The sequence below is a fragment of the Amblyraja radiata genome, chromosome 1 (assembly GCF_010909765.2).
Source record: "Amblyraja radiata isolate CabotCenter1 chromosome 1, sAmbRad1.1.pri, whole genome shotgun sequence".
Classification (NCBI taxonomy): Eukaryota; Metazoa; Chordata; class Chondrichthyes; order Rajiformes; family Rajidae; genus Amblyraja; species Amblyraja radiata.
The window spans coordinates 180,904,542-180,927,449 of NC_045956.1; the positions used below are offsets into that span (position 1 = coordinate 180,904,542).

The 22,908-nt window shown below is 48.5% G+C and overlaps 1 protein-coding gene across 1 annotated transcript in view; it reads left to right on the forward strand.

Annotated features, from left to right (window-relative positions):
• Window positions 1-22,528, forward strand: part of LOC116986988 (homeobox protein EMX1-like) — a 50,894-nt gene extending 28,366 nt beyond the window's left edge. Inside the window, exons 2-3 of the mRNA XM_033042896.1 lie at window positions 9,203-9,452; window positions 22,050-22,528. Coding sequence (XP_032898787.1) covers window positions 9,203-9,452; window positions 22,050-22,217 — 418 coding nt within the window. The 3' untranslated portion in view covers window positions 22,218-22,528. The remainder of the gene's footprint in view (window positions 1-9,202; window positions 9,453-22,049) is intronic.
• The last annotated feature ends 380 nt before the right edge of the window (window positions 22,529-22,908 follow it).

The window sequence follows — 22,908 nt, forward strand, 5'->3', positions numbered from 1 at the left end:
CAGACAGACAGACCGACAGACAGACAGAGATAGAGAGAGACAGACAGAGATAGACAGACAAAGAGAGAGTCAAGATTGTTTTGAATCATGTAATTGTTGCACAGAAGCAGGCCCTTCAGCGCAACATTGCCCACACCAACCAACATGTCCCATGGACACTAGTCTCACCTGCCAGTGCTGGCCCATACCCCTCTAAACCTGTCCTATCCATGAAAATGTCCAAATGTGTTTTAATTGTCCTATGTACTGACTCCAGAACGATGACATTCTTGCTTGCTGCTTCCTGGGACTGTGAATGTAATAATACACAGATAGAAACATAGAAACATAGAAACATAGACAGATATAATAATCAATAAACCGATAATTAAATAAGCATAATACTGTGTAACCATAACAGTTCAAACCAAATTCCATAGTGCACCTATAGACACAGTCCATAGACGGTCATAGTTGCTGAGGTTATTGTCAATGGACAATAGACAATAGGTGCAGGAGTAGGCCATACAGCCCCTCGAGCCAGCACCGCCATTCACTGTGATCATGGCTGATCATCCCCAATCAGTACCCCGTTCCTGCCTTCTCCCCATATCCCCTGACTCCATTATCTTTAAGAGCCCTATCTAGCTCTCTCTTGAAAGTATCCAGAGAACCGGCCTCCACCGCCCTCTGAGGCAGAGAATTCCACAGACTCACCACTCTCTGTGAGAAAAAGTGTTTCCTCGTCTCCGTTCTAAATGGCTTACCCCTTATTCTTAAACTGTGTGTGGCCCCTGGTTCTGGACTCTCCCAACATCGGGAACATGTTTCCTGCCTCCAGCGTGTCCAAACCCTTAACAATCTTATATGTTTCAATGAGATATCCTCTCATCCTTCTAAACTCCAGGTAGACAAAAATGCTGGAGAAACTCAGCGGGTGCAGTAGCATCTATGGGGCGAAGGAAATAGGCAACGTTTCGGGCCGAAACCATTCCTTCGCTCCATAGATGCTGCTGCACCCGCTGAGTTTCTCCAGCATTTTTGTGTACCTTCGATTTTCCAGCATTTGCAGTTCCTTCTTAGACACTTCTAAACTCCAGAGTGTACAAGCCCAGCCGCTCCATTCTCTCAGCATATGACAGTCCCGCCATCCCGGGAATTAACCTTGTAAACCTACGCTGCACTCCCTCAATAGCAAGAATGTCCTTCCTCAAGTTAGTGTTGTGCAGTGTTCAAGAGCCTGATGGTTGTTGGGAAGAAGCTGTTCTTGAAGCTGGAGGTCACGGTTCTCAGGCTCCTGTACCTTCTTCCCCGTGGTAGTAGTGAGATGAGAGCCCGGCAAGGGTGGTGTGGGTCTCTGATGATGCCGGCTGCCTTTCTCAGTCGGGGAGGGTGGTGGTGGGGAGGAGGTCAGTACCTATGATGGACCAGACATTAGCTAAGATAAGATAACTTTTATTCTCATTTGAACCTAAGTTTCTGCAGTCATACGAACAAGAAACAAACCAAGACACACATCTAATACAATTTACATTCACGTCCATCACAGTGAATCTCCAAACACCGTCACACTGTGATGGAAGGCAAAGTCTTATCTCCCCCCTGTTCTTTAGTGGGGTACCGCAAGGCTCAGTGCTGGGACCCCAGCTATTTACAATATATATTAATGATTTGGACGAGGGAATTGAATGCAACATCTCCAAGTTTGCGGATGACATGAAGCTGGGGGGCAGTGTTAGCTGTGAGGAGGATGCTAGGAGGCTGCAAGGTGACTTGGATAGGTTGGGTGAGTGGGCAAATGCATGGCAGATGCAGTATAATGTGGATAAATGTGAGGTTATCCACTGGTGGCAAAAACAGGAAAGTAGACTCTTATCTAAATGGTGGCCGATTAGGAAAAGGGGAGATGCAACGAGACCTGGGTGTCATGGTACACCAGTCATTGAAAGTAGGCATGCAGGTGCAGCAGGCAGTGAAGAAAGCGAATGGTATGTTAGCATTCATAGCAAAAGGATTTGAGTATAAGAGCAGGGAGGTTCTACTGCAGTTGTACAGGGTCTTGGTGAGACCACACCTGGAGTATCGCGTAAGTTTTGGTCTCCTAATCTGAGGAAATACATTATTGCCATAATGTGCTGACATGTGTCCTCTCCAGCTATTTCCTTGCGTAAGACCAATGTGATGAGGAAATATGTTTCTCCACAGCCAGTGGATGGACTGGGATTCTTGGATAGAGAAGGTGTGTTCAATTGATGCTGAAAGGATTTAGGTTTAAGTGTATTATTGTCACATGTACTAAGGTATAGTGACCAAGTTTGTTCTGCACGCTGTCCAAACAGAACAGATATACCAGACACAGATACCATCAGGTCAAACTCAAATACAATAGCAAAAGGGGAAGATACAGAGTGCAGAATATAGTTCTCAGCATTGTAGCGCATCAGTTCCACAGACAAAGTCCAATGTCCGCAATGGGGTAGAGGTGAATCGGACAGTACCCTAGCTTATGGAAGGGCCGTACAGAAGAGAGGGAGAGGGAGATGAGGGGGGGAGAGGAATAGAAGAGAGAGGGAGAGGAGAGAGAGAGAGTGAGAGAGGAGAGAGAGAGAGAAGAGAGGGAGAGGGGGGAGAGGGAGAGGGAGAGGAGAGAGAGGGAGGGAGAGAAGAGAGAGGAAGATGAGAGAGAGGGGGAGGGAGAGGGAGAGGTAGAGGAGAGAGATGGGGAGGGAGAGAGGGGAGAGAAGAGAGAGGGAGAGGGAGAGGAGAGAGAGAGAGAGTGAGAGAGGAGAGAGAGAGAGAAGAGAGGGAGAGGGAGGGAGAAGGAGAGGGAGAGGAGAGAGAGGGAGACGAGAGAGAGGGAGGGAGAGAAGAGAGAGGGAGAGGATTGGAGGGAGGGAGGGAGGGAGAGAAGAGAGAGGGAGAGGAGAGAGGGGGAGGGAGAGAGACGGGGAGGTGTTGAGGTAATCAGGATTTACGAGGATGTTGCCAGGACTCGAGGGCCAGACCTATAGGGAGAGGTTGGGCAGACTAGGACGGTATTCCTTGGAGCGCATATGCCATAGGAGCAGAATTAGGCTATTCGGCCCATCAACTCTAAACCTTATTGAGGTGTACAAGATCATTAGAGATAGACACAACGTGCTGGAGTAACTGACTCCAAACGTCACCTATCCATGTTCTCCACAGATGCTGCCTTACCCGCTGAGTTACTCCAGCACTCTGTGAAACGTCACCTATCCACGTTCTCCACAGATGCTGCCTGACCCGCTGAGTTACTCCAGCATTCTGTGTCTACATTTGGCATAAAGCAGCATCTGCAGTTCCTTGTTTCAATAAGAATAAGGGGTGAGCCATTTAGAACGGAGACGAGGAAACACTTTTTCACACAGAGAGTTGTGAGTCTGTGGAATTCTCTGCCTCAGAGGGCGGTGGAGGCCGGTTCTCTGGATATTTTCAAGAGAGAGCTAGATAGGGCTCTTAAAGATAGTGGAGTCAGGGGATATGGGGAGAAGGCAGGAACGGGGTACTGATTGTGGATGATCAGCCATGGTCACATTGAATGGCGGTGATGGCTCGAAGGGCCGAATGGCCTGCTCCTACACCTATTGTCTATTGTCTATTGTCTATAACAAGATGATGAGGGGCACGGATAAAGTGAACACTCACAGTCTTCTCCCCAGGGTAGAGGGTTCCAAAGCTAAAGGGCACAGGGTTAAGGTGAGAGGGGAGAGAGATTTAAGACGGACCTCAGGGGCAACATTTTCACTCAGAGGGTGGTCCGTATCTGGAATGAGATGCCAGAGGAGGTTGTTATGGTTACTGGAAGGTTACTGTTGTTAAATGGGATTAGTCGGAAAGGCAGCATGGACATGTCGGGCCGAAGGGCCTGTTTCTGCGCTGGATGACTCTCCCAGGACAGCGGGAGATTGAGAGGAAGTGAAGGAGAGCGAACCATAGATAACAAAGAGGTAGAGGAAGCTGTGGATGTGGATCAGTTGCTACTTTTAGAAACATAGAAACATAGACAATAGGTGCAGGAGGAGGCCATTTGGCCCTTCGAGCCAGCACCGCCATTCATTGTGATCATGGATGATCGTCCCCTATCAATAACCCGTGCCTGCCTTCTCCCCATATCCCTTGACTCCACTAGCCCCTAGTGCTCTATCTAACTCTCTCTTAAATCCATCCAGTGACTTGGCCTCCACTGCCCTCTGTGGCAGGGAATTCCACAAATTCACAACTCTCTGGGTGAAAACGTTTTTTTCTCACCTCAGTCTTAAATGGTCTCCCCTTTATTCTAAGACTGTGGCCCCTGGTTCTGGACTCGCCCAACATTGGGAACATCTAGCTTGTCCAGTCCTTTTATAATTTTATATGTTTCTATAAGATTCGTCCCCTCATCCTTCTAAACTCCAGTGAATACAAGCCTAGTCTTTTCAATCTTTCCTCATATGACAGTCCCGCCATCCCAGGGATCAATCTTGTGAGCCTACGCTGCACTGCCTCAATCACAAGGATGTCCTTCCTCGAATTAGGAGACCAAAACTGTTACAGGGCACCGAGACATGGATAGGAAGGGTTTGGAGGGATATGGACCAAATGCAGGCAAATGGGACTAGCCCAGCAAGCCGACATGGTGTCACGGTGGTGCAGCGGTAGAGTTGCTGCCTCACAGCGCCAGAGACCCGGGTTCCATCCTGACTGCGGGTGCTGTCAGTACGGAGTTTGCACGTTCTCACTGAGGACTGCTCTCACCCCAACCATGGGCTGTTTACCCTCCTACCATCCGGGGGAGGCGCTACAGGTCTCTCCGTTGCCGGACCAGCAGGTCCAGGAACAGCTTCTTCCCTGTGGCTGTGACACTACTCAACAATGTACCTCGATGATTGCCAATCACCCCCCCCCCCCCCCCCCCCCCCCCGGACACTCCTCCCACCAGAAAAAAACACTATGACTGTATGCATGTAAATATATTTATTTATTGCTCATATTCTATGTTCGCTCTTCCAGGGAGATGCTAACTGCATTTCATTGTCTCTGAACTGTACACTGACAATGACAATAAAGTTGAATCTGAATCCTCTCCCCGTGACCTGCGTGGGTTTTCTCCGGGTGCTCTGGTTTCCTCCCACACTCCAGAGACACAGGTTTGTAGGTTAATTGGCTTCGGTAAAAAATTGTAAATTGTCCCTAGTGTGTGTAGGATAGTGTTAGTGTGCGGGGATCGCTGGTCGGCACGGGCTCGGTGGGCCGAAGGGCCTGTCCCCGTGCTGTATCTCTACACTAAACTAATCTAAAATTAAAGGAGAGTGTCCAGAGAGAGAGAGAGAGGGGGAGAGGGGGGGGGGTGGGAGAGAGAGAGAGAGAGGGGGAGAGAGGGAGAGAGTGAGAGAGAGAGGGAAATAGAGAGAGATAGGGAAAGAGGGAGAGAGAGAAGAGAGAGAGAGGGGGGGGAGAGAGAGAGATAGAGAGGGGGAGAGAGGGAGAGAGGGGGAAAGAGCTAGAGAGAGAGGGAGAGAGAGAGAGATAGGGAAAGAGGGAGAGAGGGAAGAGAGAGAAAGAGGGGGGGAGAGAGAGAGAGAGAGAGAGGGAGAGAGAGAGTGAGAGGGAGAGAGAGGGAGAGAGAGGGGGAAGGTGAGAGAGAGAGAGAGGGAGAGACAGGGGGAAGGAGAGAGAGAGAGAGAGGGGGAGGAAAGGAGGTGGGATAGGGAGAGAGAGAGAGAGAAAAAAGCATTGAACTCTCTTCTGCCTGTGACATCCAGATTCAGAGTTTTGTCACTGCCCTTGCTTATTAAAGGATGCTGTTGTTATCATGTGAATGACAGAGGGAGTGTAAGCACCGGGATCATCAAAGCTTCTGTCAGTCGGAGAGGTAGACTGGATTCCCAGCGGGGGGCCAGGGGCGATGGTAGGGGATGGAGAGAGACTGTGATGGCAGGAGTCGGCCTGAGGTCGGGTGACACCAGAGGGCCGGCAAGACTCGGGCTTGTTGTTGCAGGCAACATCAGGCAACTAAAACATCCCACCACAACCAGAGAGCGGACTGAACTCTACCTCATCAGGGACCCTCGGACTATCTTTGAAACATAGGAAATAGGTGCAGGAGTAGACCATTCTGCCCTTTCTAGCCAGCACCGCCATTCAATATGATTATGGCAGATCATCTAAAATCAGTACCTGGTTCCTGCTTTTTCCCTTCATCCCTAGATTCCTTTAGCCCCAAGAGCTAAATCTACCTCTCTCTTGAAAACATCCAGAGATCTGGCCTCCACTGCCTTCTGTGGCAGACAATTCCACAGATTCACAACTCTCTGGGAGAAAAAGTGTTTCCTCATCTCAGTCCTAAATGGGCTTACTCCTTATTCTTAAACATTTTTCACACAGAGAGTGGTGAATCTGTGGAATTCTCTGCCACAGAAGGTAGTTGAGGTAAGTTCATTGGCTATATTTAAGAGGGAGTTAGATGTGGTCCTTGTGGCTAAAGGGATCAGGGGGTATGGAGAGAAGGCAGGTACAGGATACTGAGTTGGATGATCAGCCATGATCACATTGAATGGCGGTGCAGGCTCGAAGGGCCGAATGGCCTACTCCTGCACCTATTTTCTATGTTTCTATGTTTCTATAAACTGTGTGACCCCTGGTTCTGGATACCCACAACATCGGGAACATGTTTCCTGCATCTAGCCTGTCCAATCCCTTAATAATTTTATATGTTTCTATAAGTTATCCTCTCATCCTTCTAAATTCCAGTGAATACAAGCACAGTCAATCTGGACTTTGTTGGCTTTACCTTGCCCTAAACGTTATTCCCTTTATCCTGTATCTGTACGCTGTGGACGGCTCGATTGTAATCATGTATTGTCTTTCCGCTGACTGGATAGCACGCAACAAAAAGCTTTTCACTGTACCTCGGTACACGTGACAATAAACTAAACTGAACTGATGTCTTACCACAGAGTGTGGTCTAATTTGTATAGTCATTGTCACTCCCCCCTCCCCTCCCCACTCTCAACCCCCCCCCCCCCCTTCCCGTACAAAATGGTATTGTGGGGTGGAGATATCGGCAACAGCCAGAAACATCACCTGTCTATTGCCTCCACAGATGCTGCCTGACTTGCTCAGTATCCTCTCAATGATGAGCAAGGGGGAGAGATTTAATAGGTACTTGAGGGCCTAATCAGTTGTAAAGAAAGCAAACTCAATGCTGGCATTTATTTCAAGAGGGCTTGTGTACAATAACAGGGATGTAACGCTGAGGCTCTATAAGGCGCTGGTCAGGCCGCATTTGGAATATTGTGAGCAATTCTGGGCCCCATATCTGAGGAAGGATGTGCTGGCTCTGGAGAGGGTCCAGAGGAGGTTTACAAGAACGATCCCAGGAATGAGTGGGTTAACATACGATGAGCGTTTGTCGGCACTGGGCCTGTACTCGCTGGAGTTTAGAAGAATGAGGGGGAACCTCATTGAAACTTACAGAATAGTGAAAGGATTGGATAGAGTGGATGTGGAGAGGACTAGTGGGAGAGTCCAGGACTAGAGGTCACACTCAGAATTAAAGGATGTTCCTTTAGGAAGGAGATGAGGAGGAATTTCATTAGTCAGAGGGTGGTGAATCTGTGAAATTCTTTGCCACAGAAGGCTGTGGAGGTAATGTCAATGGATATTTTTAAGGCAGAGATAGATAGATTCTTGATTGGTACGGGTGTCAGGGGTTATGGGGAGAAGGCAGGAGAATGGGGTTAGGCGGGAGAGATAGATCAGCCGTGATTGAATGGTGGAGTAGATTTAATGGGCCAAATGACTTAATTCCACTCCTATCACTTATGACCTTATCACCCTATCGACCGCCCTCCTGTCTGTGATAGGGAATGTTCAAAGCTGCAGTAACATGAAGTTTAATATAAAACAGAAAATGCTGGAATATCCTGGGCAGATGAGACAGCATCTGGGGAAAGGGAAAGTGGCAACGTTTCAGTGTGACTGCCTTTCAGACACAAAAGACTGCAGATGCTGACATTTTGAGCATTAAAAGCCCTGTCCCACTGTACGAGTTCATTCCAAGAGCTCTCCCGAGTTTAAAAAAAATCAAACTCGTGGTAAGCACGGAGAATGAACGTAGAGGGTACGTCGGAGCTCGGGGACGTCTCTTAGCGGCTCGTAACGCTAACTCGGGGAGACTCGGGAGACTCGCTAACGGCAGGTAAGCTCGGGAAGATGCGTGAAGATTTTTCAACATGTTGAAAAATGTCCACGAGAGCCCCGAGTACCGACGAGCGGCCATTACCGTAAATCTCTGAGTTCGAATCAGGGCAAACTCGGGAGAACTCTTGAAATGAACTCGTACCGTGGGACAGGGGTATTAGAGTTAGAGGTAGAGTTAGGGTTAGGGTTAGGGTTAGGGTTAGGGTTAGAGTTAGGGTTAGAGTTATGCCTGAACGAAAACCTCTGGAGACTTTGAGCCCCACCCAAGGTTTCCGTGCGGTTCCCGGAGGTTGCAGGTGGTTGCCGGAGGTTGCAGGTAGTGGAGGCAGGTAGAAGAACTGACAAAAACCTCCGGGAACCGCACGGGAACCTTGGGTGGGGCGCAAAGTCTCCAGAGGTTTCCGTTCAGGTTTCCTAAGTGGGACAGGGGCGTAAGAGTTAGAGTTAGGGTTAGGGTTAGGGTTAGGGTTAGGGTTAGGGTTAGGGTTAGGGTTAGGGTTAGAGTTAGAGTTAGGGTTAGAGTTAGGGTTAGGGTTAGAGTTAGGGTTAGAGTTAGGGTTAGAGTTAGGGTTAGAGTTAGGGTTAGGGTTAGGGTTAGAGTTAGGGTTAGAGTTAGGGTTAGAGTTAGGATTAGAGTTAGGGTTAGGGTTAGGGTTAGGGTTAGGGTTAGGGTTAGGGTTAGAGTTAGGGTCAGGGTTAGGGTTAGGGTTAAGGTTAGGGTTAGAATTAGGGTTAGGGTTAGGGTTAGAGTTAGGGTTAGAGTTAGAGTTAGGGTTAGGGTTAGGGTTAGGTTTAGAGTTTATTGTCAGGAGTACTGAGGTACAGCGAGAAGCTTTGTATTGTAAAGTTTTGAAAAGCCTTGGGATGTGAATGAAATGGGGATGGATGGGGAGGGGGAGCGGGAGGGGGGGAGCGTAAAGGGGGTAGAGTAAGTATTGGTGGGAAGACAGCTAGTGGACTGGACATGTACTGGGTGGGGAGGAGAGATACATGTGCATGAACTGGTGGAGCCACGATGGAGGGGGGATGGATTGGATAGCCATGAGAGGACACCATTGACGGAGCGGGGTTATTTTCTGTCCACAGGGCCGGACGGTGCCCAGGAGACAATGCTACTTCACGGCCCATTTGCCCGCAAGCCCAAGCGGATCCGCACGGCCTTCTCACCGTCTCAGCTGCTGCGTCTCGAGAGGGCCTTCGAGAAGAACCACTATGTAGTGGGAGCCGAGAGGAAGCAGCTCGCTGGCAGCCTCAGCCTGTCCGAGACACAGGTAGGCTCATGCTCATCCTAGCCATAGAGTCATAGAGTGATACAGTGTGGAAACAGGCCCTTCGGCCCAACTTGCCCACACTGGCCCAACAATGTCCCAGCTACACTAGTCATAGAGTGATACAGTGTGGAAACAGGCCCTTCAGCCCAACTTGCCCACACTGGCCCATGTACACTAGTCATAGAGTGATACAGTGTGGAAACAGGCCCTTCAGCCCAACTCGCCCACACCGGCCACCAATGTCCCAGCTACACTAGTCCCAACTGCCTGCGTTTGGCCCATATCCCTCCAAACCTGTCCTATCCATGTACCTGTCTAACAGCTTCTTTAACGTCGGGATCTGTGGAATTCTCTGCCACAGAAGGTAGTTGAGGCCAGTTCATTGGCTATAATTAGGAGGGAGTTAGATGTGGCCTTTGTGGCTAAAGGGATCAGGGGGTATGGAGAGAAGGCAGGTACAGGATACTGAGTTGGATGATCAGCCATGATCATATTGAATGGCGGTGCAAGCTCGAACGGCTGAATGACCTACTCCTACACCTATTTTCTATGTTTCTATGTTTCTATGGGATAGTCCCAGCCTCGACTACCTCCTCCAGCAGCTCGTTCCATACACCCACCACCCTTTGTGTGGAAAGCTACCCCTCAGATTCCTATTCAATCTTTTCCACTTCACCTTAAACCTATGTCCTCTGGTCCTCGATTCCACCTACTCTGGGCAAGAGACTCTGTGCACCTACCCGATCTATTCCTCTCATGATTTTGTACACAAATGCTGCCTTACAGCATCGGGTTTGATCCTGACTACTGGTGCTGTCTGTACGGAGTTAGTATGTTCTCCCCGTGACCTGTGTGGATTTTCTCCAGGTGCTCCGGTTTCCTCCCACTATCTCCTCTGGCACCTCCTTCCTGTTCATTAAGTTCCAGCTGATAAACCAAGGCCTATCCAAGATGGCTCCCAACCCAGGCGAGCATTTGCGGGCTAGCCACAGACGCAGGTCGACAAACTCATACTCAAATCAGGGGATATGGGGAGAAGGCAGGAACGGGGTACTGATTGTGGATGATCAGCCATGATCACATTGAATGGCGGTGCTGGCTCGAAGGGCCGAATGGCCTACTCCTGCACCTATTGTCTATGTTTCTATATTACAATCAGTCCACACTCTTAAATCTCTATTCCTACAGCAACATTTCTTACTTTTAAGGGGCTGTCCCACTGCCGCAACCTAATCCGCGAGTTCTGACTAGTTTGCCCTCGACTCATACTCTTAACATGGTCGACACGAGGTCCTAGGAGGTCTTTGTAACTCTCCTTCATGCTCGAGAGTGGTCCCTGTGTACTCGAGGCCTCAGCTAGGTCGCGGCGGTATTTTTCAACATGTTGACAAATGCCCGCGAGTAAAAAAAGGTCGCCATGGAAAAAAAATCGATGTTTTTTTTACTCGTAGGTTTAGTCGAGGTAGGTCGTAGTAGGTCGGCATGTTAGTCGTAGATAATCGAGGGTAGTCGAAGGTAATCGTAGATAGTCTTCATCATAGTTTAAGGGAGGTCGAAGGAGATCGTCTTCACTCCCCACTATTCGGTGTCCAATTTTCCCGTAGCTAGTCGTATCTAGTCTTCAACATAGTCGAAGGAGGTCTTCAACATGACATTTTATCAAACTCTCCGAAACTCTTCTAAACTCACCAATTAGGTCACCGCAGTGGGACAGCCCCTTAACTTTATTCCTTTACCTGGTATTTCTACACTCGAATGGATCGATTGTAATCATGTATTGTCTTCCCGCTGATTGGATAGCACGCAACAGAAGCTTTTCACTGTACCTCGGTACACGTGACAATAAACTGAACTGAAACTAAAAACTGAGAGAAACTGCAAGGGTAGAAAGGCCCAAATGGGAATTATTTACAGGCCCCACACAGTAGCCAGGACGTTGGGTACAAGTTATATAAAGGGACCAATAAACCTTATTCCCTTATCGTGTATCTGTACACCGATTCATTACATCCTGATAAAATTAATTCTTCCTCCTCTCCGTTCTAAAGCAAGCACGCAAGTTTGTTTATACACCACATTTCAGCAACAAAGTGCTTTACACAAAGCATTAAAGAGCAATCAAAAGTAATTAAAAACAGTCATTAAAAAGAATAGATCTGCCCCAGAGGGCGGTGGAGGCCGGTTCTCTGGATGCTTTCAAGAGAGAGCTAGATATGGCTCTTAAAGTTAGCGGAGTCAGGGGATATGGGGAGAAGGTAGGAACGGGGTACTGATTGTGGATGATCAGCCATGATCACATTGAATGGCGGTGCTGGCTCGAAGGGCCGAATGGCCTACTCCTGCACCTGTTGTATATTGTCTAAGGCTAGTATCTTTGGCCTGGACCACCACACAAACACAACCTCCCTTCCATCACGACGGAAGAAGCCTATGTGATAGAGTTAATTGTGAATCCCAAATAGTCCATAGTTGTGGATGGTGTCAACTTAGATTTATCTGGATGGATGATAAACCCCAGTGTTTCAAACAGATGTTTGGTAGCTAAAACCGCTAGATGTTTGGTAGCTAATTCCAGGGTTTTCCCCACAATCAAAATATCATCAAGATATACCATAAAAATATGTTTTTGTTTCCTTAGTATTGCCAAGGCTGGTTTCAATATCTTGAAACGCTTTATACTGCCATAGTTGCCCCATCCAGTTAAATTTTAGGTATCTACGATGATCCTTATGAATGGGTGCTGAATAGTATGCATCTTTCAAATCGATGCATGCCATGAAGTATCCCTCAGAAACTAATTGTTTGGCAGTAACAAATGTTTCCATTTTGAAATGAATATATTTTATAAAAGTATTCAGTCTAGTTAAGTCAATGATGATACGTCATCCACCATCTTTCTTGGTTTTCGTAAAAATGTTGGATACAAATTCCAGAGTCATGTGCCGACCTCTCTATTACTCCTTTAGCATGTAACCTCCCCAGTTCTGCATCTCCTTCCAATTTCTCCTGTTGTGAGAGTACAAACTTTCGGTTAGGCACATGTTGAACTGGTGGTATACCTTTTTGGATTAACTCAATTTTGTATCCCTGAATACTTTGTAGTATATATTTATCAGTTGTAATAGTCCTCCATGCTTCCAAAAACAAGTGCAACCTTCCCCCTGTTAGTACAGGACCTACACCTTTTATGTTCTGGAAGGAACCAGACCCACCTACCTCCATGGTTACCGGTGGTACGTTCATTTCTTCGGCTTCTGCCTCTTCTGTGGTCGAGGTGCCGGAGTGCGGGGTTGGCGCATTTTCCATGAGGGCCGCTCTGGGCCTTGGCCTAAAAAAGATCTTTGTGGTTGCTGCGCGACCCTCATGCTTTCACCAGCATCCTGGTGTCAATGCCTGCTGGTGGATGCATAGGGGTGCTGCCGTCTGGGGTATGTGGTCTTGCTCATTCCTGCGGACGCCTTCATGAGCCCAATGGCTTTAGACTCGTCATCGAGCTCTTTTACTTGTTTAGACAAGTCTCCCCCAAACAGCAGTATCTGCGGTTGTGCTGTAGATGTTTTGCACAACCCCGCGAATTTGGGGTTCAAGAGCAGGTTTGATTGCGTTCTTCCTTAAGCAATTTATTTCGTACTGGGTATTACAAAGTAATGCCAGTGTGTCCTGCTGATTGTCCGTCATTTCAGTACCATCAACGGAACGAGTGTATGATGTTATGCCCGAAGTCAGAAGTTTTAGGATCTTCTGAAGTTTGACCTCCTGGGCTCTTATGCCAATCCCGATGTACCCCCCAGATTTGACTGTTGACTGCGGGTACATTCAATGAAATGCAGTTCTCTGGAGGTGTATATTTGTCCATAGCCTCATTGACTACCTGTTCCTGCAGAGGATGGAAGGACAGGTAGTCTATGCTGGCCGCCAGCTTGGCCTGCAATGGTTGTCCCGATTGCGGTGGTACTGCAAACTTGGTGACCACTCCCAGCAGCTCTCTCGGGTCCTGCACCCCCAGCAACTGCCGGTGTCTTCAGCCATGTTCCCCTCTTCCAGACCAGCTCAGCCCTGGCCCCCAACGCTCCCCTCTGTCGAGGGAGATGCGATGGACAGCGCTGGATACGGTGCTGTTGTGGGAGTGCGAAGACTCCCATGGTGAGCTTGCTCCATCTCCCGGAGCAAGTCACGTTGGAGCATCTGCTCCATCAACCGCTCCATGCGGGATAGACGGTCACCTTTGCTGTTCTCGGGCAGTGCGTCCTCCTGGCCGGACTCGTCCGAGTCTATCGGCCGGACCGACTTCTGCTTCGCTTTGCCTTCAACCCGCTGTGCTGGTTCGGGCTGTGCAACTCGCGGCACTAGACTCAGCTGAGCAGGATTGATGTCGGTCACTACGGACTGCAGCGAGTGCGATCCAGGTGCCGCTGGTCGCCCCCAACTGCCGGAACTTTCTCGGTTCACTTCAGATACATGGGACGCGACCCTCTTTGTCCTCTTCCCCTTGTCCATTGTTGCTGTAACACAAATGACAACAAGGGCAAGAAAAAACGACCTCAGAGTAAGAGACTTACCTGTAGGTCCCGTTTTTAAACGTTGCCGCGGGAGAGCTCTTCCCCCGCCCGTCGCTGTTGCAATGCGTGAGACGCTATGTCGCGCATGCGTGCTGGCGGGGTCTTCACGTAGTCACTCACGTGACTCCGAAGTAAAATAGCCCGATGGTTGTTGGGGAGAAGCTGTTCGTGAACCTGGACGTTACAGTTTTCAGGCTCCTGTACCTTCTTCCCGATGGCAGGGGTGAAACGAGTGCGTGGCCAGGATGGTGTGGGTCTCTGATGATGTTGGCTACCTATTTGAGGCAGCGACTCCGGTAAATCCCTTCGATGGTGGGGCGGTCAGAACCCTGTGATGGACCGGGCAGTGTTCACCGCTTCTTTGTTCCTGGGCGTTTGAGTTGCCGAGCCAGGCCGTGATTCGACGGGTCAATGTGCTCTCCACTCTTTCCCAGAACATGGTGACCAAAACTGAACACAATACTCCAAATGTAGCCTCACCTATGACTTGAACAACTGTAACATGACCTCCCAACCTCTGCACTCAATGACTCACTGACTCTGGTACCCTGATCGATGAAGGCCAATGTGTAAACGCCTTCTTGCCCACCCTATCTACCTGTGACGGCACTTTCAAGGAACCATACACCTGCACTCCTAGTTCCCTCTGCTCTACAACACTCCCCAGAGCCCGAGCATTCATTGTGAAGGTCCTGCCCTGGTGTGACTTCTCAATGTGCACCACCTTGCACTTATCTGCATGAGACTCCATTAACCGTTCCTCTGCCTACTTGCCCAGCCGATCAAGACCAATAGACAATAGACAATAGACAATAGGTGCAGGAGTAGGCCATTCGGCCCTTTAAGCCAGCACCGCCATTCAATGTGATCATGGCTGATCATCCCCAATCAGTACCCCGTTCCTGCCTTCTCCCCATATCCCCTGACCGCTATTTTTAAGAGCCCTATCTAGCTCTCTCTTGAAAGTATCCAGAGAACCTGCCTCCACCACCCTCTGAGGCAGAGAATTCCACAGACTCACCACTCTCTGTGAGAAAAAGTGTTTCCTCGTCTCCGTTCTAAATGGCTTACCCCTTATTCTTAAACTGTGGCCCCTGGTTCTGGATTCCCCCGACATCGGGAACATGTTTCCTGCCTCTAGCGTGTCCAAGCCCTTAACAATCTTAAATGTTTCATACCATGATCATAATGATGAGCATCTCAATAAGGTCATCCCTCCCTCAAACTTCATTGTTCTGAAGAAAAATGTCCCAGCCTACGGAACCTTAAGGGCCTGGCCTACGAGCATGTGACCTGCATGCGGCGAGCGCGACCAAACCAGAAGCGGGGGCCGTGCGGAGGTCGAGTGAGTGACATGAAGTTCGAGCGAAGTCCGCGGGAAGTTAGCGCGTGACGTCCGGCGTCAAGACACTGCGTACGGCATCAAGGCGGTGCGTACGGCCTCAATGCGGCTGCGGGCCGGCAGGCTGTTGCCGCGCGGAATTTTTGAACGCGGTCAGTTTTTCAGAGCCCCGCGTGATGTCGGGACCAGCTCCGCTCAACTCCATACGGCTCCGGCGATCGAAGTGGGACCGGCCCCGCGATGCCGTACGGCTCAAGCGACCACGTTAGGTCGCGCTTGCCGCATGTAGTCGCATGCTGGTGGGACAGGCCCTTTAATGTATGGTACCCGGACAGGGCATCGAAGGACGAGAAGCGGAAGCGAAGATGTGGAAGCCAAGACACCGAACGGAAACGACGCTGAAAAGCCAAATTCCAGCCTCTTAACCCCAAGGACCGTGGTAAATCAACACTTACAAAAATAATCCGCTCTACGGTCTTTGGCAGTCCAAAAGCGGAGAAGGAAAATTAAAAATCCCTCCCCCCACCCTCCCATCTCCCCCGGCAGGTGATGTGACGGACGCGGGGGTCTGGACCAATCGCTGACAAGGTCTTGGACAAATCCTGCCCCCGGAGATGTCATGTCCAATTATTTGGCTTTTCGGCGTCGCGTATTTGTCTTTTTGGCGTTGCACCTGTTCGGTTATTTGGCTTTTCTGCGTCGTGTCCGTTCGGTTATTTGGCTTTTCTGCATCGTGTCCGTTCGGTTATTTGGCTTTTACGGCGTAGTTTCCATTCGGTATCTTGGCTTCCACTTCTTCGCTTCGGTTTCTCGTCCTTCGACGCCCCATCCGCATACGTTACTCTACAACTCAAACCCACAAGCCCAGGTAACATCCTGGTGAATCTCTTTCCCATTCACTGGGTTATGGTTCAATTTTGTTTTTATTAGTTGAGTTCACGTTACAGTGAAAAAATCTGTTACGCGCTATCCATTCAGTGGAAAGATTACACACGATTACAATCGAGCCGTCCGCAGTGTACAGATACAGGATAAAGGGAATAAAATTTAGTGCGAGGTCAAGTCCGATTAAATATAGTCCGAGGGTCTCCAATGAGATGTGGTAGATGGTTCAGTTGCCTGATAACAGCTGGGAAGAAACTGTCCCTGAATCTGGAGGTGTGCGTTTTCACACTTCTGTACCTCTTGCCCGATGAAAGAGGGGAGAAGAGGGAGTGGCCGGGGTGAGACTGGTCCTTGATGATGCTGCTGGCCTTGCCGAGGCAGCGTGAGGTGTAGATGGAGTCAATGGGAGGGAGGTCGGTTTGTGTGACGGTCTGGGCTGCAATTTACAGCCACCTCCTGCGGTCTTAGAAGGAGCTATTTTCGAACCAAGCTTTTAATCCATTTTGATGAAATGCTTTCTGGTTAGTTAGTTAGTTATTGTCACGTGCAAAGACATGCAGTGGAATGCTTTTTCATTGCACATTAACCTATCAGTGGAAAGACAATACGTGATTACAATCGAGCCGTCCACAGTGTACAAACATGCAGGATAAAGGGAATAACGTTTAGTCCAAGATAAAGTCAGCGCATCTATAGAAGTTGATCTGTCAAAGGCAAATTCAACACTAGCATTTATATCAAGAGGACTGGAATATTAATACAGAGATGAAATTCTGAGGCTCTTTAAATAATAAAAAACATAAAAAAACATTAAAAAATAGGAGCAGGAGTAGACCATTCGGCCCTTCGAGCCAGCACCGCCTTTCAATATGATCATGGCTGATCATCTAAAATCAGTACCTCGTTGAGAGAGTTACATAGAAACGTAGAAATTAGGTGCAGGAGGAGGCCATTCGGCCCTTCGAGCCAGCACCGGCATTCATTGTGATCATGGCTGATCGTCCCGTATCAATAACCCGTGCCTGCCTTCTCCCCATATCCCTTGACTCCACTAGCCCCTAGAGCTCTATCTAACTCTCTCTTAAATCCATCCAGTGACTTGGCCTCCATTGCCCTCTGTGGCAGGGAATTCCATAAATTCACAACAGTTAGATTTACCTCTTAGAGTTAACGGAATCAGGTGATATGGGGAAAAAGCAGGAACGGGGTACTGATTGTGAATGATCAGCGACGATCATATTGAATTGTGGAGCATCAGCCATTCAATAGGATCATGGCTGATCATCCAACTCAGTATCCTGTACCTGCCTTCTCTCCATACCCCCTGATCCTTTTTGCCACAAGGGCCACATCTATCACTCCTCATCCTTCTAAATTCCAGTGAATACAAGCCCTGCCACTCCATTCTTTCATCATATGTTAGTCCCGCCATCCCGGGAATTAACCTGGTGAACCTACGCTGCACTCCCTCAATAGCAATAATGTCCTTCCTCAAATTAGGAGACTAAAACTGCGCACAATACATCAGGTGCGATCTCACCAGGGCCCTGTACAACTCCTTGCTCCTATACTCAAATCCTCTCGCAATAAGGGCCAATTGGATTTCTTCACTGCCTGCTGTACCTGTATGTTTACTTTCAGTGACTGATGTACAAGGACACCAGGTCTTGTTGCACCTCCCCTTTGCCTAATCTGATACCATGCAGATAATGAAAGGGTGACGTTTCGGGTCGAGTCTGAAGAAGGGTCTCGACCCGAAACGTCTCTCCAGAAATGCTGTCTGTCCCACTGAGTTACTCCAGCATTTTGTGTCTATCTTCGGTTTAAACCAGCATCTGCAGTTCCTTCATGCACCATTCAGATAATAATCTGTCTTCCTGTTCTTGCCACCAGTGGATAACCTCACATTTATCCACATTATACTGCATCTGCCCACTCACCCAACCTATCCAAGTCATCCTGCAGCCTCATGGCATCCTCCTCACAGCTCACACTGCCGCCCAGCTTTGTGACATCAGCAAACTTAGAGATGTTACATTTAATTCCCTAGTCTAAATCATTAATATATATTGTAAAAACTGGGGTCCCAGCACCGAGCCTTGCGGCACCCCACTAGTCACTGCCTGCCATTCTGAAAAGGACCCGTTAATTCCTACTCTTTGACTTTGACCGATCCTGTCACTGCTTTCCAAATGCGCTGTTATAACATCTGTAACAATCGACTCCAGCATCTTCCCCACTAACGATGTCAGGCTAATTGGTCTATAATTCCCCGTTTTCTTTCTCCCTCCTTTCTTAAAAAGTGGAGATACATTGGCTACCATCTAGTCCACAGGAACTGATCCAGAGTCGAGAGAACATTGGAAAATGATCACCAATGCATCCACAATTTCTAAGGCCACCTCCTTGAGTACTCTGGGATGCGGACCATCAGGCCCTGGGGATTTATCTGCCTTCAGTCCCAGCAGTTTACCTAACTCCATTTCCTGACTAATGTGGATTCCCTTCAGTTCCTCCCTCCCACTAGATCCTCGGTCCCCTAGTATTTCTGGGAGATTGTTTGTGTCCTCCTTAGTGAAGACAGAACCAAAGTACTCGTTTAACTGTTCTGCCATTTCCTCGTTTCCCATTATAAATCCACCTGTCTCTGACTGTAAGGGACCTACATTGGACTTCACTAATCTTTTCCTTTTTACATATCTAAAGAAGCATATCTAAAATAAGGAGCTGGTCAGGCTGCATTTGGGGTACTCTGAGCAAATTTGGGTCCCATATCAATGATGCCGGCAGTCGCAGACTTTATCTTGCACCAAACGTTTATCATGTACGTGTACACTGTGGTTGGCTCGATTGTAATCATCTTCATTAGTTCCTAAGTGATAGGAGTAGAATTAGGATATTCGGCCCATCAAGTCTACGCCATTCAATCATGGCTGATCCATCTTCCCCTCCAAGAGGATTTCAGTACAGGAGTAAACAGGTTCTTCTGCAGTTGTATAGGGCTCTGGTGAGACCACATCTGGAGTATTGTGTACAGTTTTGGTCTCCTAATTTGAGGAAGGACATCCTTGTGATTGAGGCAGTGCAGCGTAGGTTCACGAGATTGATCCCTGGGATGGCGGGACTGTCATATGAGGAAAGATTGAAAAGACTAGGCTTGTATTCACTGGAGTTTAGAAGGATGAGGGGGATTCTTATAGAAACATATACAATTATAAAAGGACTGGACAAGCTAGATGCAGGAAAGATGTTCTCAATGTTGGGCGAGTCCAGAACCAGGAGCCACACAGTCTTAGAATAAAGGGGAGGTCATTTAAGACTGAGGTGAGAAAAAACTTTTTCTCCCAGAGAGTTGTGAATTTATGGAATTCCCTGCCACAGGGGGCAGTGGAGGCCAAATCACTGGATGGATTTAAGAGAGAGTTAGATAGAGCTCTAGGGGCTAGTGGAGTCAAGGGATATGGGGAGAAGGCAGGCACGGGTTATTGATAGGGGACGATCAGCCATGATCACAATGAATTGTGGTGCTGACTCGAAGGGCCGAATGGCCTCCTCCTGCACCTATTTTCTATGTTTCTATGTTTCTATGTTTCTTAACCCCATTCTCCTGCCTTCTCCCCATAACCCCAGATACCCGTAATAATCCAGAACCTATCTATCTCTGCCTTAAAAATACCAAATGAAGGCCTCCACAGCCTTCTGTGGCAAAGAATTCCACAGATTCACCACCCTCTGTCTTTCCACGGAAGGCAGTCACAAAATGCTGGAGTAACTCAGGCATCAGTAACAGGCATCATCTCTGGACAGAAGGAATGGGTGACGTTTCGGGTCGAGACTCTTCTTCAGACTATCTTCCCACTGACTGGTTAGCACGCAACAAAAGGTTTTCACTGTACACGTGACAACAAACTAAACTCAAACCCTATGATCTTAGGGGGGTGTATAAAATCATGAGAGGTATGGATCGGGAAGATGCACAGAGTTACTTGCCCTGAGCAGGTCAGGGGGAAAAGATCTGAGGGGTAACTTTTTCACACAAAGATCTGCCAGAGGAGGTAGTTGAGTCAGGGACTATCGCAACATTTAAGAAACATTTAGACATGTACATGGATAGGACTGGGTTTGGAGGGATATGGGCCAAAACGCAGGCTGGTGTGATGGGACATGTTGGCTGGTGTGCGCAAGTGGGGCTGAAAGACTTGTTTCCACGCTGCATCACTCCGTGTCTCTGTGTCTCTGTCTCACTGTGTCTCTGTGTCTGTGTGTCTGTGTGTCTGTGTCTCTGTGTCTCTGTGTCTCTGTGTCTCTGTGTCTCTGTGACTATCTGTCTCTGTGTCTCTGTGTCTCTGTGTCTCTGTGTCTGTGACTATCTGTCTCTGTGTCTCTGTGTCTCTGTGTCTGTGACTATCTGTCTCTGTGTCTCTGTGTCTCTGTGTCTCTGTGACTGTGTCTCTGTGTCTCTGTCTCTGTGTCTCTGTGTCTCTGTGACTCTGTGTCTCTGTGTCTCTGTGACTGTGTCTCTGTGACTCTGTGTCTCTGTGACTCTGTGACTCTGTGACTCTGTGTCTCTGTGACTCTGTGTCTCTGTGTCTCTGTGACTCTGTGTCTCTGTGTCTCTGTGTCTCTGTGTCTCTGTGTCTCTGTGTCTCTGTGTCTCTGTGACTCTGTGTCTCTGTGACTCTGTGTCTCTGTGTCTCTGTGTCTCTGTGTCTTTGTGTCTCTATGTCTGTGTGTCTCTGTGTCTCTGTGACTCTGTGTCTCTGTGTCTCTGTGTCTCTGTGACTCTGTGTCTCTGTGTCTCTGTGTCTCTGTGACTGTGTCTCTGTGTCTCTGTGACTCTGTGTCTCTGTGTCTCTGTGACTCTGTGACTGTGTCTCTGTGTCTCTGTGTCTCTGTGACTGTGTCTCTGTGTCTCTGTGTCTCTGTGACTCTGTCTCTGTGTCTCTGTGTCTCTGTGTCTCTGTGTCTGTGACTCTGTGTATCTGTGTCTCTGTGTCTCTGTGACTCTGTGTCTCTGTGTCTGTGACTCTGTGTCTCTGTGTCTCTCTGTCTCTCTGTGTCTGTGTGTCTGTGACTGTGTCTCTGTGTCTCTGTGTCTCTGTGTCTGTATCTCTGTGACTGTCTCTGTGTCTGTGTCTCTGTGTCTCTGTGACTCTGTCTCTGTGTCTCTGTGTCTCTATGTCTGTGTCTCTGTGTCTGTGACTATCTGTCTCTGTGTCTCTGTGTCTCTGTGACTGTGTCTCTGTGTCTGTGACTATCTGTCTCTGTGTCTCTGTGTCTCTGTGTCTCTGTGACTCTGTGACGGTGTCTCTGTGTCTGTGTCTCTGTGTCTCTGTGTCTGTGACTATCTGTCTCTGTGTCTCCGTGTCTCTGTGTCTCTGTGACTCTGTGACGGTGTCTCTGTGTCTGTGACTATCTGTCTCTGTGTCTCTGTGACTGTGTTTCTGTGTCTCTGTGTCTCTGTATCTGTGACTCTGTGACTCTGTGTCTCTGTGACTGTGTCTGTGTCAATTTTTTTAATTTTCAATTTTCAATTTAAAAACTTTATTGGCATGATAAAAAAACATTGTTATATTGCCAAAGTATAAAACATGACATACATATTCAAAATGCATAAGTATAAATACAAGTATACAGTGCATGGATAGATATGTCCCTGTACATAAACTCGCAATAGGCCTATAGCCCTTTATTGATGCTGCACGTTCTTGCAGCTGTAAGCAGTACAACACACTAGCAAGTTTAGCAATTCAATATTAACTTCTTAGTGTTAGTTTTTGACTCTGTGACTCTGTGACTTTGTGCTTCCAGGTGAAGGTGTGGTTTCAGAACAGGAGAACCAAGTACAAGCGGCAGAAGTTGGAGGAGGAGGGTCCCGACTCGCAGCAGAAGAAGAAAGGTTCACATCACGTCAACCGCTGGAGACTGGCCACCAAGCAGTCCAGCCCCGAGGACATTGATGTCACCTCGGAAGACTAGCCCGGTGGCTCTGGGGCCGGGGAACGAGACGGGTCCCAGCAGATCCAAACTGAAGCGTGGACAATTTTCCCCACCAACGTACAGGGGGGGGGGGGGGGGGGGGGCAACCGGGAAGCGACGGGCCGAGTGGCCCACTCCGGCACCTAGTGTCTACAAACCGACACGTTGACAATCGCCTGACAGTCCCACAACGGAGACTGGATCCGACAACCAACCTAGTGGAGTGTGTGGATGGGAGAGTGTATCATCCATCCGCAGTGTACATATATATATATAAATATATATTATATTAAAAGCTATCCGGAACAAAAAAAAAGTTTTTCTTCAAAGTTATTCCATGTTCCACTTTGCGATGTGGTTCCTTAACCTGTGAACGAATGGGGGTGGCGTAGATCACGTTGTTTGTTCCCCATCACTTGTGGGGTCGGGGGGGAGGAGGGGGGTGGGTGGTGTGGTGGAGAGAGGGGTGCGTTCTGGCCACCGATTAACAACTGTCCGTTTTCTCTGCCCAAGAAAGACGCAGAGTGCTGGAGTAAATAAGTGGGTCGTGCGGCATCTCTGGAGAACGCAGGCGGCCGAAGTTTCGGGTCGGGACCCTTCTTCAGAGTTCGAGTTTGAGTTTGAGTTCGGTTTATTGTCACATGTGCAGTGAAAAGCTTTTTGTTGCCTGCTATCCTGTCAGTGGAAAGTC